Source organism: Macrotis lagotis, chromosome 1 (assembly GCF_037893015.1).
Source record: "Macrotis lagotis isolate mMagLag1 chromosome 1, bilby.v1.9.chrom.fasta, whole genome shotgun sequence".
In the NCBI taxonomy this organism is placed as follows: domain Eukaryota; kingdom Metazoa; phylum Chordata; class Mammalia; order Peramelemorphia; family Peramelidae; genus Macrotis; species Macrotis lagotis.
In genome coordinates this window covers 621152652-621173507 of record NC_133658.1, presented here as the reverse complement: position 1 = coordinate 621173507, position 20856 = coordinate 621152652, and the positions used below count along the sequence as shown (strand labels likewise).

The following is a 20856-nucleotide window of genomic DNA, read 5'->3' as shown; positions in this document are numbered from 1 at the left end:
TGAAAAAAGAGAGGAGATGAACAGGGAGGTAAGGCCATGACAAGCACATGAACTGAAGGAGTGCTGTGCTAAGTCACCAGCCTTGTTTTCTCCTCCAAGCCATCTGGGTCCAGAGATCATATATGGATCAAGTCTTGCATATGAGGTAATCAGGATTAAGTGACTTGCCCAAGGCCACATAGCTAGTAGTATCTAGGGTCAAATCTGACTCCAGTCTTTCTAATTCTAGGGCTGGTGATCTATCCACTGCAAAAACCTTTAGTGTTACATTTGAACTAAATAATAGCCGAGGTTCCTTCGAATTCTCAAAATTGATGATGGTGCACATTGTTCTCCCTTATATACTCTTTATAGCCTAGTTCAAGGCTCTCTCAGAAAGATATTCTTGATTGTTCCAGTCCACACCAATCTTTTCCCTCTTCTGAACTCCTATAATATTTGTAAATTCAATAAACATTTGTTAAATTATCATAAGTTGGGAGGCAGAAGGAGAAACACATCAGTGACCTCTTCCTTTACAACTAAAGACTTCATCATAACAGATATAATTGCCATCCAGAATCCTCTTGAGCTCTCATAGCCTAGAAATAACATTCTAGAGGCTTTCTACAACACATAGGAAAAAAAAAAGAGTCCTGACCCCCAATTTTAATAATAATTATAAATATGGCCTTTGGATGAACTCTTAACAAAATGCTGACTTACCTTGGTTTCTCTGAGAAGAAACTGTAAATCTCTTCCACTGAGAATTCCATGATTCTTCACATAGTTGGGCATATGGTTAGTGCTAGACCCATAGACTGTTGCATGTACTTCCATGTATGTGTGAATGATGTCCAAGTAGTCCTTCTTATTCTAGAAAACACAAGCACATATCATATGTATGTGTTACTTTAATTTTGGACTCTATTAATGTGGGTCATAATTTTCTATATAGAAAAATAACATTGTGGTAATTTACAAATAATAATAATAATAATATCTAAGACTCATAATATTTTAAGGTTTGCAAAGACATTTATGAAATCAAGGCCCAAGTTTTTTTTCTTTTAAAAATTCTGTTTTGGAGTCAGCTAGGTGGTACAGTGGTTAGAGCACCTACCCTGGGGACAGTAGACCTTGAGTTCAAATTTGGCCTCAGACACTTAATAATTACCTAGCTCTGTGACCTCAGGCAAGTCACTTAACCCCACTGCCTTGCAAAAAACAAAAAATAAAAAAATAAAAATAAAAATTCTGTTTTGGTTACAGAATGGCAAAAGAGTCCTAGTTGTACAGTTTTGCAAAGGAAAAAAATATTATGTAGTAGTAGTAGTAGTAGTAACTTGCCACTGAATATCAAATGAATAGCTTACGGCAAATTGTTTTGAAGCACAATCCTGGTTTTGTGATTACCAAGAATTCAACATATCAGTTTTGGCTCATCCTCATTGTGGGGGAGGAAGTTTGGGGAAGAGAAAGGAAAACCCTGAAAACCCAGTCTGCCTGGAATAGACATTTGGAGATGCCAAGGAGTTCCTGCGGAAAGCAACACTCAATCCCTGCCAATCTATTCTTTAATGAATGGCTCAATTCCTCTTATCAAGAAGAGTCTGCCTATTTCTGAACTTAAGGAGACCTAGTGGTCCTGGACAGTACTTATTTATTAACCAAGGTAATGTAGAGATAATTTTGCATTCGAGTAAAGAAAAAAGGAGAAGATTTAAGAAAGTACATTTATTTTTAATACTTAAATATATCACTCTGGAATATAAAATTACAGATGAAATTAATATATGCAAGTATTATGTGTGTAGATATATGCATATATAAACATATATACACAAATATACCCATACTATATACTTACACAACAAAAAAACTATTCCTAAAAACACATGAAAAATGTATATTTGCAAGTGTATGCATACACAAATTATAGATATATATATATATAGATAGATATATAGATATACACAAACATATATATGTTTGTAGATATTATATTTTGAGAATGATTTAACGATTTTATAAATCAAAATTTTCTGTGGGTGGAACTTAACAGTTTTTCTCTTTGAGCACCTCATGTTTGCTGGAAGCTTGCCCAATCTGCTGGAGCTTAATCCCCCCCCCCCACCTCGTTTTATAAAAGAGCAAACTTTATAATGGTTTACTGTTATATATAAAAAGGGTAGGTGAATTTTCTTTTTAAGCCTGGTCCCCAAACCCTCAAATCAAAAAAAAAAAATAGCAGGTTTTGTGAGAGGAAACCACAAGGGCTGTAGGAGCTTTCAAGATCAGTCCTGTGAACACCTCTATTAGACTGATAGCTATTTGAAGGCAAGAACCATCTTTTGCCTCTTTTCATACCCACAATACTTAGTATAAAATGCCTTGCACATTAATAAATGCTTACAGACTGGAGGGTTGTTAAAAGGCATTAAAAAACCCCAAAGAAGAAGAGGAAACCGAGATTCTTTCTCTTGAGCTGGTGGTTAAGATGTGAGGTGAATCTGGTTTAACTCTCACTGCTTAGACAGGAATGGCCTGTTGACTTTCAAGGAAGGGTTAGGTAAATGAATGACTTCTCAAGGTCCCTTTAATGTCCAATTATCCCAAGTTTCTCTAAAAGACATTGGTTCCAAATGGTATTCTGAAAGTGAGAAAAAAAATCCCTTGACATGCTCAGATCTAAAGGCAAAATGTGCAGAATGTGAATCTGCCCATAGATTATATTTGTCCCAAACTATCCAACTTAACCACCCACAAGCCCCAAATAACCAAAAGCAGTCCAGGAAACCCGTAATGCCCATGTGATGGGACAGCAGAGTCACTTTCACACTCTTGAATGTTCTTCCCACAACCCACCTACTCCATTGTGTTTTACAGAATTATAATCTAGTTTCACTGTTTTAAGGAAACTGAAGTCAAGAGCTTCTTCCATGATCTCGTCTAGTTTATGGCAGAATCAGTCACATTCTTTGATTCCATTCCAATGTCCTATTATATTAATCTATCTTTGTGATGCAGGGAACACTGGGCAGACAGAAAAATATTGTCTTCTTTTTATTCCTGTATTAGAGACAAACTTTGTAATCCACACAACTATTATAATGCTTTCCTTTTCTGTTTTGTTATAATCCTTTTCTTTCTGTATTGGCCTTGTGATTTACAAGGGGCAGCTGGGTGACAGTGATTAGAGCACTGGTTCTGGAGTCAAGAGGAGAGGAGTTCCAGTTCAGCCTCAGACACTTGACACTTACTAGCTCTGTGACCCTGGGCAAGTCATTTACCCCTGACTATATCACATCTCCAATCATCCTGATTCCTTTCTGGTCACTAGATCCAGATGGTTCTAGAGGAGAAGGTGAGGCTGGTGATTTAGCATAGCACCCCCCCCCCCACTCAAATCCAATTCGTGGGTTTGTCATGGTATCACCTCCCTGATGTCATGGTCTTTTTTGATAATGACAAAATACACCATCATCACAAGGCAAACCCTCAATTAGCAAGGAATTTAACCCCAGTCAACAAGCCCTGTATTGGTAAAACACTATTAATCTTTAAAGCATTTAATCTTTCTATGGTATATACTCCTATATCATGTGCAGATTACCAGTCTATGTATTTTTTTAAATTATATAGATCACAGTCATCTGGAATAGTGTCTTGAATTTCAAACTGATCCATGGAAAGAAGGTATGTCAAGGCACCAAAAAAATTCTTTAAAACATCTGGGCACCAGTTAAATTATGGCCCTAAATTACAAACTTGAACCAAAGTTAACCCCTCCAGACATTTGCTATGAACACTCTCTTAAGTCATGCCACATTATGTTATAGCAGATGGGATTTGGGGATAACCAAATAAGGATAGAAATCGAGGGTTAATGAAAGACAAAGGAATTCGCATGCTCCCTGGGTTTTTAAAACTGCTCAGGATTTTATTAAAAATTATTACAAAGTAAATAAGTTAAAACTGTTAGAAAGGGAGTAAGCACTTTGAAGATAGGCTAAGTGAAGTCTGAGAGTGAGCTCCAGCCACATGGCACGGGCCATGGTAAACCACCAGGGCTAGCATGGGAGCACATGGTGTAGGAAGGAAAGAGATGCAGACATCCTGTAAGGGTGGAAGATAGAGTCAAGGAGAAACAGGAATGGGTGGCGCTTCCTCTTAAATACACTTCAGTAGTAGGTTGGACAAGGGGTAGCATTTGGGGGGGGTGGTCTAGCACCTGGACCAGGTATTCTCCAGTAGGAAGCGATGTACTGGTCCTTCCTGTCCCAAAGTATGTGAGCTCTAAGTACAACACTTCCTATCACGCTAGCATCAATGGGCAAGGTCAAGTAAATGGGAACCAGAAGCTGGGTGAAGGAGGAATGAGGAGACAGGATGCAAACAACAGGGGTCAGTTTACCTCTCAGGAACAATCAACCTTCCACAATTAACAAAGTTTAACATCATAAAAGATCACAGAATTTGTTTCTAAATACAAACTTTCTACATTCATAAATCTCTGCATCCTTGTAAAGCCATTCCTTAGTCTCACCCCCCTTCCTAGCACCTCCTAGAATAAACCTACCATGCTTCTCTCGAAAAATCCCTGGCTTCTCTCTGAAGATTGTTTTTTCACTAAGGATTGACCTTAACTTTTTTCCCCCTTTCTTTCTTATCTTGCTAACTCTATATTTTCATGAGAAATTTATCTGTGATACTGTAGGTCACCTCTCTTATTTTATTACTTAAACACTTGCAGAAGGTTTTAAATAAAGTTTATTCTGACACATCTCCATCAGAGAAATCTTTGAATTCATTTTCCATTGAGGAACCCCAAGAGTCTTTTGTTTACAAGTCTCAGTGGGTGCAGCAAATGAGCCCATACACAAGCACAAGCGTGCACAAAGACAGTCACACATATACTCACACGCAGTCCCCAGTTGACCTCCAACCTGCATTATATCTTGACAGCCAAGTTACACAGGGGATAGACTTGAGTGAGAAAGCTCTGAGTTCAAATCCTGATTCAAACATTTCTTAGTTGCGTGATACCAGGTCAAATCACTTAACCGTTTTTAGCCTCAGGTTCCTTATCTGTTCTGAGGATTGGGTAAATAAAAAATTTTTGCTTACCTAAACATGCTATATAAATGAATGCTGCTACTACCATTATGCCTAAATGGGAAAATCAGATATGAATATAAGCCTCTGATTAAAAAAAAATGATCACTTAAAAATATTTCTCAAAAGTAATACAGGATAGAAAAAAAAAAAGAAATGCAAATCACATCTGCAGTCATGTCAGATTCTATAAAAGTGACCACAAAGATGTAAGGAAAACAACACTAGAAGACATCAGAATTTAGATCAATGAGAGTGACCAATTTCAGTTCCTGAGGACTGATTATTAAACCCTCCTCTCTTCTCAACAGAGGCTACAAGCAAGGAATAAAGCATATGCTGTCAGATACCATGAAAATGTTGATTTGTTTTACTTAAATCTATTTCTTTGTTACAAGGGAGGGTTCTGTTGGTGAAGGGGTATTAGGAAAAGACTGTCATTTTAAAAAGACAGCAGTACATTTTAAAAATAGAACTGCAGTTTTAGTTACAGAGAACCATTGAGAAATTAGAGCTATATATAATTCTATTAATTTATATAAATTTAAAGGAAATTCATGTTGAATAGAAGTGACATTTAAAACCCAGTTTTATTCATATACAAACCCTCCTAGTCCCCAGAAATCCTGAATAACAAAGCTTCCTCTAACAGCTCGGAGGGCTAATGGCTTAAAAAAGCCTCCCAGATTGTCTTGGTATTTCAATAGTCAGTGTAATTTAAAGAGGCAGTTCTTCCTCGAGAGCTGGCTGTGTGCAGTTAATCTTTACATTAATATGTTGCTGCTGATTTGACTTCCCAGGTTATATTGCATTTTCCCTCTTCAACTCTGACTCTTATTAGTAGGGACAAAGCTTGAGGTTTTATACAGGATGATAACTTACATTTTATATTATAATATCCTCCCCATTTGGTGGGGTGAGGGTGATAAGGGAGGCATGGAGGATTGGGTAGGTGGAGTCAGTCAGGGGCTTGAAGGCTCTCTCCATAAAAAAGTCAATATTCCTTATAGCCACTTTCCAGAGTTATGTCTTCATTTTTAAATTTTTATTTATTTATTTAAGGCAATGGGATTAAGTGACTTGCCCAAGGTCACACAGCCAGGTAATTATCAAGTGTCTGAGGCCGAATTTGAACTCAGGTCCTCCTGATTCCAGGGCTGGTGCTCTATCCACTGAGCCACCTAGCTGCCCTGGTAACTGCTTCCTAAGAGAATGTTTTTACTGTTAAGTTCCAGAATATTCTCTAGTTCAAGAGAGAGAGAGAGAATTAATACTACAAAATAAAAAAAAGCATGAGGCTAGGAGTTAGGAGACTTGGGTTCTAGATCAGACTACACTAACTTGCTAGGGTATATGAATGACTTATCTCCTGCATCTTTTTGAATCCCCAGCTTAGCATGTAATTAGGACATAGTAAGCACTTATATGTTTATTGATTGTATAATTATTAGATGATGCTAAATGGTCTAAGACATCCTTCCAGATCTATAAAACTATTATTTTAGCCACTCAGTCTTTCTCTCCAACTTGTTCCCAAAGTGAAGCCAAGGAGCTCTTTCATGGAGGATTAGAGAAAAACATGTACTGACAAAACAGCGGAAACATAAAAATCCAAGACAGGAGGGGGCAGAAGCAGAATTTTCTTGTATGCCAAGAATTCTTTTTTTTGTCCCCAGCTCAATTTAAATTCTCATTAAAAACAACTAATCAAAACTATTAAGATTTAAATCTATGAAAGGAGGAAAGGCACATTTCCAGATTTAAACAAATAAGGCTAAGAAAAAGGTGAGGTCTTAGTACAGGAATGCTCAGCTTCTCCTGCTTCATTCTTTCTTTGGCTGTTTATGATTATAGCTTGAGGCAGGTACATTTGCAACACTGGTAGTAAGATATTTAGTGCTGGAATTGAGAGCTTTAGGAAAACAAATAACCATGATATGAAATATAGCTGGTGTGAAGACAGGATTGGGGGTGGGGAGGAGTGGTAGTATATAAAATGAATGGCTCTTTTCTCATCTCTTCATTCACTCAAGTTTTTTATATTAAGAATTTCCTATGCGAATGCTACTTTTATATGCATTTGGAGGCTTTTAAAAATATTCAAATTTTTTAATCTGCTTATAGTACATATCTCCCTAGATTTGAGTAGAGGAACTGAATTTGAGTCTTAGTTTGGCTAATCATTACATGGAATGAACTTGGGAGAAGTTATAGCTCTGGGCCTCAATTTCTACTCTGTAAAATTGGAAATTGTACTATATAACCTCCTGAGACTGCTTCCAACTGTAAATCCTTTGGGTCTATGATTTGTTTGTGTGTGTACACACACACACACACACACACACACACACTTTTTTTGTATACAAGAGAGTGTGTTACTGCTAGAATCTATTCAGGGACTATAAGGAACCATAAAGATGAGTATCCATCTGGCCTCCCCCATGGTTAAATGAAATCTCTGTGGGTATAGACTTCTTGGCACTCAATATCATAGCCTGATGGTATTCAAGTTCCCCCTAATGTACTCCTATAACAGCAGGTGCAATTATTATAATACCCATTTTACAGAAAAGGTAACTGAGGCAAATGGTGTTAAGTGACTTGCCCAGGATCACACAGCTAATAAATTCCTGGGGTCAAATGTGAGTTCAGATCTTCCTGATTCCAGACCCAGCACTATATTCACTGTCTCATCTTATGTCTTCCAAAAACACATTTAAGGATAGCATCTTAAAAATATAAAAATGGGCTTAATTTTCTGTGTTCTACAATGCCTGCTTTTAAACTCAGTTTTCTGTACCATAGACTGTGGAAATAGAACTTACATTGCAATGTAAAGCTCCTAATTTACACTGGGATATTTTGTACGTACATAGTTGCTTATAGGCTGTCTTATTCAAAGGGCAAGGGTTGTACTTTTGCCTTATTTTGTCTCTCTAGTGCCTCCTATGGTCCCTGGCATATCGTTAAGTGCTTAATAAATTTCTGTTGACTAAAATGTTTTACCATCAAAGAGCAAGAAGATGTGACCATGATCTGGCCTGGTTTGCCTGAACACATATAGGACAAGAAAAGTACACTTTTGAGGAGAAATATAATACATCTAGTTATCTGAAAAAGTATAGTCGTTTTTTTTTTTTTGTTTAAGTTCCTTTCTGTCAAATTTGTGCTTAAAGAATATTCTTTGTTTATGTTTCCTTTGGTATAGGAAATAAATATCTGTCCCAAAAAGATCCATAATATATGACTATCTTTCTATTTCCTGCTCTATAGAGACTCTCCACAAAAACCAAAACCTCGACTTTAAATCGAGATTTAAACCAAGCTAGGTTTTCCCTAGACGTGGAAGAAATAATGAACCAGAGCTTGGGAAAGGGAGGACTAACTTCTCTCATTAGAAGGTAGGCTCCCTTGGAATCAAATCCAGACTGGATCATATACAAGGATCTGAAGCTGAGGGCTCCCTTAATGATAAAAGGGTATGGACTGAGTGCTCCAGACCCTTGTGCCCCTAAGTATTACTGTTGTTGGATATGTAAGGCACTTTAGAGGTTATACAAATGCCACCTATTATTATCTAAGAGAAAACTGGTTCTGTCTACTTGCCTTCAGCCCCCTTCACTCCAATTGATGTGTATGTCATGGCACCACCTCCCTGATGTCATGATTTTCAAGACTGAACAAAGGACAAAGCATCATCAACAAACAGCTCTGAGTATGACAAGTTAAAACAAAGGACAAGTACCATGGATAGTACAAGTACCATTATCCATATTTTAAAAAATAAGTAAACTTAAGTCAAAAAGGTTAAGTAACTTGTTGTTCTACAATGGAATTGTTATTTAGTCATTTTTAGCTGGGTCTAATTCTCTGTGACTTTTTTTGGGGGTTTCTTATTTTTTATTTTTTAGGGTTTTTTTGGTTTTTTTTTTTTTGCAAGGCAATGAGGTTAAGTGGTTTGTCTAAGGTCAAACAGCTAGGTAATTATTAAGTGTCTGAGACAGAATTTGAACCCAGGTACTCCTGACTCCAGGGCCAGTGCTCTATCCACTGCACCTAACTGCCCCACTTTTGGGGTTTTCTTGACAAAGACCCTGGAGTGGTTTGTCATGTTCTTCTTTAGCTCATTTTTTACAGATGAGGACACTGAGACAAACAGTATTAAATGATTTGCTCAGAATCACAGAGTCAATAAAGTTTCTGAGGTCAAATTTGAACTCGTTTTCCTGACTGTAGGCCCAGCACTCTATCCCCTGCACTACCTAGGAATCCAACTAAGATGTATGTTTGGTTAAACCAATACATTACTTACAGAATCTACTGAAAAATTCAAATTCTTTTTTAAAATTCTCTCAAACTGAAAAGATTGGAACACAAGATTCCTAAAGTCTTTTCCATCTCTAATAGTCTATGATTTTAGGTCTATTCCACCATTTAGTTGACCTAAAAGCAAACTTTTATTATTCAATTTCATAGCCATCTAGGAAAGGAATGTTAAATATTGCCAAAAATTTCCATCTATTAAATAATATTTGGGAATTTGACTTTTCAAGAAAATGTTTTGATTCTGTAAAATCATGGTTTGCAAGATTTGTGATGAGCCAAAAGGTAGAAACCAAACTGAATTGGGATATAGCTCTGAAGTCCTTAACTTGGACCATTCATTCAAAAGGGAAAAAGAAAAAAATTCTCTATCCTGGACTTCCCCATTATTAGTATTTGACTATTAGCTAGCAAAACAAAACCACATCAACAACAACAACAAAAAAATACAAGGTGCTTTCACATCTGGACTACTTAGTTTTGGAGTTCTCACAAGAAAGAGAAAAAAAAGAATACCTAGAAGATTAATTTGAATTTATAAAAACATAATCTAGTATACAACACTGCTACCAAGAGAACAGCTATCATCATCAGCCTGACATTAAAATCATCCCAATTCTGAAGCTTAATTGACTGTATAAAATGTGTAAAACTTATTTTTCGAAATACAACATTTTGGGGTTATGTTCTTTGAAACCTAAATAAAAACTATCTCTTTAAGAACCACAGGGCAATCAACAAAATGTGGGAAGGTCATACAACACAGCCTCCAATGGTGCCCCAGGCCATTACTGAAAATACCCTGCAAGAGGATTACAGATTTGCAGTATGATACATAATTGAATATGCCAGGAAGCTTCCATTATAATCATGATTATGCTTGTGGTAAGCAGCAATGCTTCAAAATGACTGAAGAGTTTTTGAAGATCTTTACATTAGGTGCCTCTTTCCAACATCTAGTAATAACTGTTCTGTCTCCCAGAATGGATGGAGGAGATAGAAAACATGTTGCCAGCATATGTTTTATTATGCAGGGAGATAGGGGACAGGCAAATTTGTCTCTGCCTGCAAACAGCCATTCTCTTGGCGCCTGGCACACAGGGCTAGACTAAAAGAGCAGTCTACTGGTCAAAAGGTAAAAAACAAAACAGAGTTCAGCTGCTTTGCAGTTTTCTTGACCTAAGTGAACCTCTGTAGGCAACTCTGACAACATCCTAGAGAGCCCTCTCCTCTAAAGTTAGTACTTAAAGAAAAAAAAAAAGTATGCATCAAATACCTGATTTTATCTGGAGAGATGGGAAAGGGATTAGCCCCGAGGGAGAAGAGCCAAATGACAAATAAAATCTATCACAATTAAAGCTTAGTTTCTGCCAGTAGAAGAAACAGCTGCCTAAATATAGGGTTGTACAAAATATCACCTAAAGAGAAAGGACCCTTTCTTCTTGAGATCTTTTAAATTGGCTATTCCACAAAAAGTCTGGTAAAAACTATGTTTGGAGGCAAAGATTTAAAATATATCACAAAACAAGAATAGTGGGACAAAAGAAAAACAAAGGGCTGATTGGGAGAAAGAAGTCTCCACTAATCCCCCTTCTTGTAGCTAACTGGTTGGATGACCTTATCTGGGTCTCAATTTTTGCAGCTATAAAATGAGATAAATTGCTTCAATTTTAGAACTAGGTATAATTTTGGAAATGACTAAAAAACTGAACAATGTAGTAGTAATAATATGGCATTGTGTCATAAAAACCAATGAATAAAAAGAATTTGGAATGACATAAGACTTACATAAATTGATGCAAAATAATAGTTTAAGGTTTCGAAGTGCTTTATAAATATTGTCTCATTTGATTCTTATAGCAATCCAGGGAAGTAGATGCCATTATCCTCCTCATGAGATAGAGGGATTAAAGTGACTTGTCTAGGGGAATACTACTAACCTATAACTGAACTCAGGACATCCTGACACACTCTATTCCCTGAGCTACTTTAATTTCTGAAGTGAAACAGATTCAGAAAAATTAAATATTCAGTGATATATATACTCATGCATTTATATATACACACACAGTTTTATATGTACACACATATACAGGTATATATGTGAAAAAAATGATTGTCATGTAATTTTAGAGACCAAGTTTGGTTACATTTAAAAAATGAGAAAAGGGAGACCCTTCCTTTCTGGGTGTGGAACACTGTATAGACTTAGTGGATGTTATCTCTTAGTTCTACTGAACTAATTTTTTTATTCTACTTTTTTTTTAAGGTTTTTGCAAGGCAATGGGATTAAGTGACTTGCCTAAGGCCACACAGCTAGGTAATTATTAACTGTCTGAGGCCACATCTGAACCCAGGTACTCCTGACTCCAGGGTTGGTACTGTATCCACTATGCCACCTAGCTGCCCCTTATTCTACTTTCAAACAAAGGATGGCTGAAGTGAAGGTGAAAGAAAAAAAACAAGTATCAACATGAATGAGCAAGACAGTGTTGGTATCAGAAGTATCAGAAATACTTAGTTTCATTTTCTGTCTTAGACACTTAAAGGCTATGTGACCCTCCATCCAGGATAGTCTCTTAATTTTTCTGGTCCTCAATTTCTTCATATGTAAAATGAAATGATTGGACTCAATGATCTTAAAAATTCCTTTCAATTCAAAATTTATGATAACATCTAAAAAAAACTTCAATTCTGATTACCTTTATGTATCCCTTTAAAATATTCAAAGTACTTTACATAAATAATTTCATCCAAATGTCAAGATATTAAGAGTTCCATTTTTCAGATGAAGAAACAGAGGTTCTGACAAAATTGTTCAGGGCACAGCTAGCAAATGAATGAGGTAGGATAAGAAGCCAAGTCTTCCTGACTTCAAATCCAATGCTCTATTCTCTACACAACTGTACCCCTTAAAGAAGAAACAGTGGACTGTGTGTGAGTAAGGAGATAACACTCACATTACCAAAATTAGGGATCTTTGAAGTATTGAAGACACTTTCTAAGTCGACCATTGAGATGTAAGACTACAGTTCCTTTCCTATTTATACATTGAATGATAGGCAGTGGTATTGTGGAAAGAATGCTGAGATCTAGGTTTTAGTGTTGACTCTGAATGTAATTTATTTTTAAAATAAATATTTTAATTATGTTAATTTTTAATATTCAATACAAAATTTAAGAGATGCATTTGGAAGAACAAATTTTTTTTTATTGTGAGTTTCAAAGACTTAGTTTCTCCTTTGAATTCTACTGTACAATTTTTCCATTAGGGTTTAATTGTTTTTTTAGAGACCTCTGAATATTTCTGAATTTTTAGTTGTTGAATTAAAGATACTTGTAGAGTTCTCTAATATTGTTTTCTTTTTTTTTTATATACTGTCTGAGAAAATTCCCCTTAGTAAAACTGAATGGAAAAATTATGGCCAGATAAGATTCTATAGGAGTAAAAGAAGTATTATCAAAAAAGATTATTGCTAAGTTCCTGTGCCTATGAAGACCTCAATTTTTTCTTCCTAAGATAAAAATGGCCTCCTTTTCATTGATGGAATATTTAAGTCATCAAATAGTTTTTAGGTTTATTTCTATTTTTTTTTCCTTAGGATTTTGCAAGGCAATGGGGTTAAGTGGCTTACCCAAGGCCACACAGCTAGGCAATTATTAAGTGTCTGAGGCTGGATTTGAACTCAGGTACTCCTGACTCTAGGGCTGGTGCTCTGTCCACTGTGCCACCTAGTCATCCCAGTTTATTTCTATTTCAAAGTACTTACTTTTCTCTAAAAATTTTAAACCAATACTTCTGGATATATCAGTCCTAATTAACTCTCTGATAAATTTGTTTATGTCCTACAATAGTACATCTAATATTTTGCCAAAGAATACTGAAATATATTAACCAAAAAATGGGGGGAAGGGAAATGACCTTCCCAATGCTTCATATTTTTCTCTCTATTCATGAAAAAAAAATCACAGAAACAAGCTTAATTTCTGTGAGAACAGCATTCAGAGTAAGTTCTATATTCTAGGTGGCCCCGAGTCCTGGACTTGAAGCTCACATTTTGCCTTAGATACATCCTAGTTATGTGATACCAGGCAAATAACCTCTTTCAATGTTATTTTTCTCATCTCTAAAAGGGAGATAGTATTAAGAGCACCTACCTCCAAGGGTTAGTGAGAAGATGAAATGGAATAAAGCCTGATGCAATTCTTATAAATGCTAGCAATTACATACAAGGACATACAAGGCTCTATAACTTGCCTAATCTTCATTTACCAATGAAGCAATTAGTCTCATTTTAATTAAATAATTCAAGGATCTGTAATTTTGCTCCAACAATAGCTTAAGTGTGTCACTGGGTAAGTTGCTTAACCTTGAATCTGTTCTCCAAGATTGTCAAATGAGAAACAAAATACTTTTACCATCTCAACATCAATATGCATATCAGAAAAGAAAATGTAAGCCTTCAGAAATAGAAAGTGATTTTCAATGAAAGGAATTATCAACTGCCAGATTGAAATTCACTGAGAAATTAACATGGATCTGGATTTGTTCCAATATAGCAGAAATTTCAGAGATAAACCAACAACTCCCAGTATCAGAAGCTATCTAGAACACCTCCTTTTTACAAATGAGGAAACTAAAGCCCAGCAATATGCAATGTATCTTCAAGGTCATGTGGCTAGTTTAATGGGTACAGAACCAGTGCTAGAGTCATATCACCTGATTCCAGGTCATATGCCCTTTCCATAAACAGCTTCTGTGCATGTTAATATAATTCATTATTGCATGTTTTAGTTGATATTTTGGTTTCCTTCTCAAGGGGCAGTAGAAGCTCCTTGTGGTTCTGTACATTCTAATGCTTTCTCAAGTTGTTAGTCTATTTCACATTTTAAGACTCTCAAGTGCAAAGACTACATCTGTTCCATTTGCTTTCCAAGGCAAACAGCCCAGTGTTATATGCACTAATAAATATGACGTGATGATGATGGATGTGTTGTTTGTAATAATGTGCATAATCTCTCCCCTCAGAATAACAAATATTAGCACATCACTGTTATTATGTTGTGGACTACAATCAGAGAAAAGGACAATGGATTAACAAGGATATTAAAATGACGATGACAACTACTAGAAGAAACCATGAGTCTTTATCTTTGCCTATAGTCCCTGTCAAAATAAACCATACTTGCTAAAAGTCCCATTCACAGACTTTCTGCAATCATATCATACAGAGAACAAGAAAATTCAAGTATTTTGACAGAGAATCTGATTTCAGACTAAAAATTTAAGCAAATTACAGTTAAACCCTTAGTCACAGTGAATGATAATAATGTTTGTCCTTCGTTCCTTTTTTTTTTAAGTTTTGTTTTTGCAAGGCAATGGGGTTAAGTGGCTTGCCCAAGGCCATACGGCTAGGTAATTATTAAGCATCTGAGGCCGGATTTGAATTCAGGTATTCCTGACTCCAGGGCAGGTGCTCTATCCACTGTGACACCTAGCCATCCCTGTCCTTCATTCTTGAAGAGGACCATGACATCAGGGAAGGTGAAACCTTGACAAACACATGAATTGGATTTGAGTGAGTTTCACTTTCTCCTCAAGAGCCATCTGGGTCCAGTGATCAGGTTTGAATCAGGACGACTGGAGATGGTCCTGGATGCCAGGCAATCAGGATTAAGTGAAGGACTTGTTTTAAAAGAACTTCCTTCCGCAGAAATCACAGGTCTCTTGAAATTTCTTCACAGTACTTTATTACCTCTTGGAAACATGCAGATAGTAAAAATGAAGGCACTCAGTGTAATTAGGGCATATTCAGAATTTTAAAATGTTAAAAGTTAATTTATTTGCCAAATAAAAATAGCTAAATGCCTACTGTAGCAGTGGTAATCTGAAAACAAGAAAAAATAAACCTATGAAAAAAATTGTATCTAAATTCTCAGGGCTATCCATTCTTTTCAACAATTCCCTCTAATACCTCAATACTTTCCCTGAGGCTTCAATTTCTAACCAACCCAGACTTTCTGTGGTGATTTGAAAACTAATACATTGAGATCATGTTATAGGACTGAATTCCATCATTAGTGTCTCTAGATTCCTTCCAGATATATTAAACAGTTCTCTGTGGAGGTAAGATTCAGATTTTGGACACACACACACACACACACACACACACACACACACACAAAGACACACACCCATATGCCATCCAAATTCACTTCTCCTTGCCCTTTTCTAGCTCCTATTTATGTGATATCCACCCCTATTAGAATGTAAGTTCTTAGAGGGTTAATAATTACTTGTTTTTGAGTTGTGTTTAAATTCTGAACACTTACCACAGTACCTGATACATAAATAGAATATAAATATTTATTTCTTAATTGAGTAAAAATATTTTATCTATTTCTAATGTCTTCTTGTCTATTATTTTGGTTATGATTCTGTCCCTACTTTTGGCTTCAAACTGGATTTATCTTATTAGAAGATAACGTTTTCCTCAACCAAATCAACGTAGAGGGATATCTATTCTTTTTTGGTCTCCACAGCAATTATTGTATGGACTAAATTGTCTTACCAACCAGATTCTAAGCTTTTGATAGAGCACTCCAGCCTTTATACAACCCATATAGACACACAGCAATAAAGATGTTCAATAAATATTTGCTGAATTAATGACACAGCCACCTTACATCAGCATATTAAAAACATTTTTAAGTTGAAGAAACAAAACTTCTAAAAGGGCTAACACCCAATAAAGAGTTCAAACATTCATATATCTTGGAAAAAGTGAAATAAACCTGCCTCCAGGGGAAGAAGTTACTTACTTCTCTAAGGATACACACACACAGACAAAACATAACTAAATTTATCTGGAGGGATCCTATGGATAATCTTCCAATTAAGTGAATGACCTTTTCCTAAAATCTTTATTTTTAAATGAATTTTCACAGATAGGGATCTCTTTCTTAGTGTAGGGCTCATCTTGACAACTTGCATTTTTCTTTTTCTTCTTTTAAATTTGGCATTTTATTTTATTGTTCCAATTACATGTTATGGAAGTTTTTCAACATTCACCCACTTGCATTTTTATAAGTTACACATTTTTCCACCAGCCTCCCTTCCTTCTCCCTACCTTTTGGCAGAGAATACTGTGGTAAAAGTTGAACTTGTACATTTAGGTTTAACACATTTATATATTAGTCATTTTGTGAATGAGGAATTAGAACTAAGGGAAAAGAAATAAAACCATGGCATAGAAAGGAAAAATATAATAGAAGTTCTAAAAAAGTGAACACAGTATCCTTTCAGATTCTGTGTCTCGCCCTTACTCCCCATGGAGATGGCATTGTCCATAATAGGTCTCCCAGGGTTGTCCTAGATCTCTAAACTGCTGAGAGAAGCTGCATCCATCATAGTTAATCAGCTGATAATGTGGTTGTTAATATGTACAATGTTCTTTTGGTTCTATTCCTTTCCCTCAGTGTCAGTTCATGTAATTCTTTCCATGTCTCTGTAAAGTTTGACCACTCATGGTTTCTTATATTACAATAATACTCCATCATAATCATATACCATAACTTATTCAGTCATTCCCCAAATGATGGGCATCCCCTCAATTTCCAATTCTTTGTCATTTTGCTATAAATATTTTTGATCATATGGGAACTTGTATTTTTTAATGTTTTCAGTTTCACCAACTAATTCTTTCCTTTACAATAATCCTGTAAGGTGGTTGGTTAAGTATTAATATCAGCTAGGTGGTACAGTAGGACACCAGCTCTGGAGTAAGAAGGCCTGAATTCAAATCTGGTTATGGACACTTTACACTATTAGTTATGTTTCCTTAAGTGCAAGCCATTTAACCCTGATTGCCTCATATCCAGGATCATCTCTACTCATTCATATCTGATTCATGGCCACTGGACTCAATTGACTTGAGGGGAAAGTGGGTCTGGTGACTTAGAACAGTACCCCTTCACACCAGTCCAATCCATTGCTTGTTCTGGCATCACTTCCCTTATGTCATGGTTTTTGAGAGAGAAGGACAAAAACAATTTTACAGATGAGGAAAATGAGGCTCAGAGAAGTTAAAAAAAGAATCATGAAAAAGACAGAATTCAAACACAATTCTATCCTGATGCCAAAACACTAATAGTTCATTGTAAATGAAGGATTTCTCCTGATAAATGACAATACTGTCCATGGCAAACAGAAAAGTGATCTCATTTCTTTCCTCCCCATAGATGAGCAAGGCAGCATAGGGGCAAACTTAAGTGTCCTAACTGGAAAGATTATATTAAGACCACATCTGTGCTGTTTATATAAAGTTCTCCATTTAGAAGCTGCCATGCTATGAAATGGGAAGTAAAGACATACCCTACATCCCTGCACTGTAAGTGACAAAGAGGATCTAAGACACAAGTAAAAAGAACTCACAGCATTTTCAACAGCAAATACTGCTGAGTCCTGTGTCCTTGACTGAATTTCTGGACCTTGGTTTCTGCATTTAGTTTCTCCCCACCAAAATATTAACAAAACTGCCTAGACAAAAAACACGTGTGATCCAAATTTATCACAGGAACAGTCCATGATAATTTGCAGTACTTCTGATTTAAAATTTATTCAGGTCATCTTCACACACCATTAATTCAGTTAGCCACAAAGCCATTAAATAACATATGTCCATGACTGTGGGCCAGTTTGTTTCCAGGAAAGAAATTAATCACCTTAGACATTATCTATTTGCTTATTTGGGTAGTTCAGCTGGTAACACATAGGGAAGGCACATAGACCAGGGTTTAAGTTTTCTTTAATAAAATTAAAATATAAAAGGTCTTTAAGAACTGTATAAACACAGTCAGTCTCAGAAAATAGTTGTTGTTAAATATGAGCGGATGTTTGTTGAGGTAGCTTTAGGGATATAACAAATGCTAAAATTTGAAAGGTTGAATTCTCAGTGTCTTCTGGGGATATCATCAATAATGGTTTAAAAAAAAAACCTCAAACTAGAAGATAAAAATGTACAAACTTTAAAAATTAATTTGGAATTTTAGGAAAAAAATAATTTAATGGCATTAGTCCAAATGTCAAATAAAAAAAAGGTAATCAGATAGAATTAAATGACAAGGGCAAGGGAGCAAGCAAGGATGATTTGGTATGAATACTTTACCTAGTGGCTATTGACTGAGATCCCTCTATCTTTTCTAGCACAGAAGACTCACCTTGTATTACTGTTCTAGAAAGACAGGCTTGAGAAAATGATCACCATAACTTAAAAGAGCAGAAGAACATTGCAAAGGAGTTCTTAAAAGGAAAACTTTACAGGAAAAATGGATTCCTTAGAATATTCTTCTCCTTCAGGTAATGATTGCATCTTAGAAATATTAATCATTGTAACAATGGGTAAGTAGAAGACAAAGTGTGAGAACTTAGCTCATAAGCCTTAAATCTGATTCAAAATGGCTAGAGCCAGAAGTGTCCCTAGAGGCATATACATTAAACTTCTTTGGTGTTTTCACAGAATGGTGATTTCTCATTATTACAATTGAGGGCAATTAAGTAGCACAGAAGACAGGGTGCTATCCCTGGAGTCAGGAGAACCTGAGTTTTAAAATGTGGACTTAGACATGAACTTTATAATCCTGGGCAAGTCACTTAACCGTGCTTGCCTCAGTTTCCTCTTCTGCAAAATGATCTGGAAAAGGAAATAGTAAACCACCTAGTACCTTTGCCAAAAAAAATCCATATATGGTCACAAAGAATTGGAAATGAGTAATCAACTAAATAACAATAATAATTTTACAAATGAGCCTATGTTTTTACTTATATATGTTCTTTTTTTGTCTTTTAGATCACTACCTGCCTCTGCAATAAAAACCTTACTGATACTCATCCATATATTTTCTTATGTTTTCTTTGTGATCAATAAATGCTAGTAAAGGTTTAACAAACCAGTTCTCTAAAAAAATTCATGACAAACTTTAAAGTTTAATCTGCATCATTAACACTTCCCATCACTTTGTCTAGATAATCCACAAAACAATAAATAAAACCTTGATCTGAAGCATTTGCCATTTTCTGAGGTGTTAAATTAATTTTGTCAAGATTACCACTTTCGTTCTAGTCATCCAGGTTTGCAACCTATCACCACTGACTTCACTTGACCTCAAACCAAACAATCAATTGCTAGATCTTGTCATTTCTAACTCCACAATATGTCTCCCTTCTGTCCCATTCTCTCTTCTCACACAGCTGCCACACTAGCTGAGGCCAAATTTAAAATCCCATTTGGCTTTTAAAACCTTAAACAACCTTGCCCCTTCTTGCCTTTCCAGTCTGCTTATACTCTATTCCCCATCTTTATTTTGCTATTCTCTATTTCAGAGACTGGCTTTATTGCTTATCATTGGCTATCCCACATATCAAAAATGTTCTCCTGCTTCACTGCCATGCTTTCCTGGTTTCCTGTAAGATTCAGTCCAAATCTCATCTTCTATAAGAGGCTTTTCCCTATCTTAAAACTCCCCACCATGTTCTTCTGCTATCCCCTATTGCCTTCCCTTCAGAGATCTGTTGTTGCAGCCATTCAGTAATGTCCGCCTCTTCATGACATCATTTGGATTTTCTCGGCAAAGATACTGGAGAGGATTGCCATTTCCAACTCCAGATCATTTTACAGATGAGGAAACCGAGGAAACGTGCTTAAGTAACTTAATCAGAGTCATACAGCTAGTAAGGTCTAAAATAAGATTTGTACTCAGGTGCTCTGATTCCTGAAGAGAGGGCTGGAGGTCTATCCACAAAACCACTTATCTGCCCTCAGAGATTACCTCCCAGTTATACTATCTTTATCTTTTATGTACACAATAATTTACACACTGTCTCTCCCATTAGAATGTGAGTTTTTGGGTTGGCTAGGTGGCATAGTGGATAGAGTACTGACCCCGGAGTCATGAGCTCAAATCCGGCCTCAGACACTTAATAATTACCTAGCTGTGTGGCCTTGGGCAAGCCACTTAACCCCATTTGCCTTGCAAAAAAAAAAAAAAACCCTAAAAAAAAAAGAATGTGAGTTTTTGGAGCTCAGAGACAATGTTTATAATTTTCTTGGTATCCCTGGCAATGAGTACAATACTTCCTTGCACACTTTTGTTGCTCATTTGTTCAGACTCTGACGCATTTAAGCCCTTTGAACCTCCACTATCTAAGACTGCCCAAGCTCATAAGCATTGCCTGATACACAGGTACTTAATAAATGCTTGTCGATTAATTACCACCTCCTACCTGAACTATGGCACTAGTCTCCCAAACCAGTCTTTCCCCCCTCCAAACTATCTTCCATATGGCTACCAGTGATCATCTTGAAAAGTTGGGATATTATGTCACTTCCTTATTTACTAGATTCCTGGAAGGAAGAAGATGAAATAAGTATTTATCAA

At 36.1% G+C, this 20856-nt stretch overlaps 1 protein-coding gene across 4 annotated transcripts in view; it reads right to left on the bottom strand.

Annotated features, from left to right (window-relative positions):
* Positions 1-20856, bottom strand: part of MGAT5 (alpha-1,6-mannosylglycoprotein 6-beta-N-acetylglucosaminyltransferase) — a 419199-nt gene that overhangs the window by 51005 nt on the left and 347338 nt on the right. For all 4 annotated transcript variants that reach the window (XM_074215044.1, XM_074215045.1, XM_074215043.1 and 1 more), the window contains one exon: positions 706-855. In XM_074215044.1, the coding sequence (XP_074071145.1) occupies positions 706-855 (150 nt within the window). The remainder of the gene's footprint in view (positions 1-705; positions 856-20856) is intronic.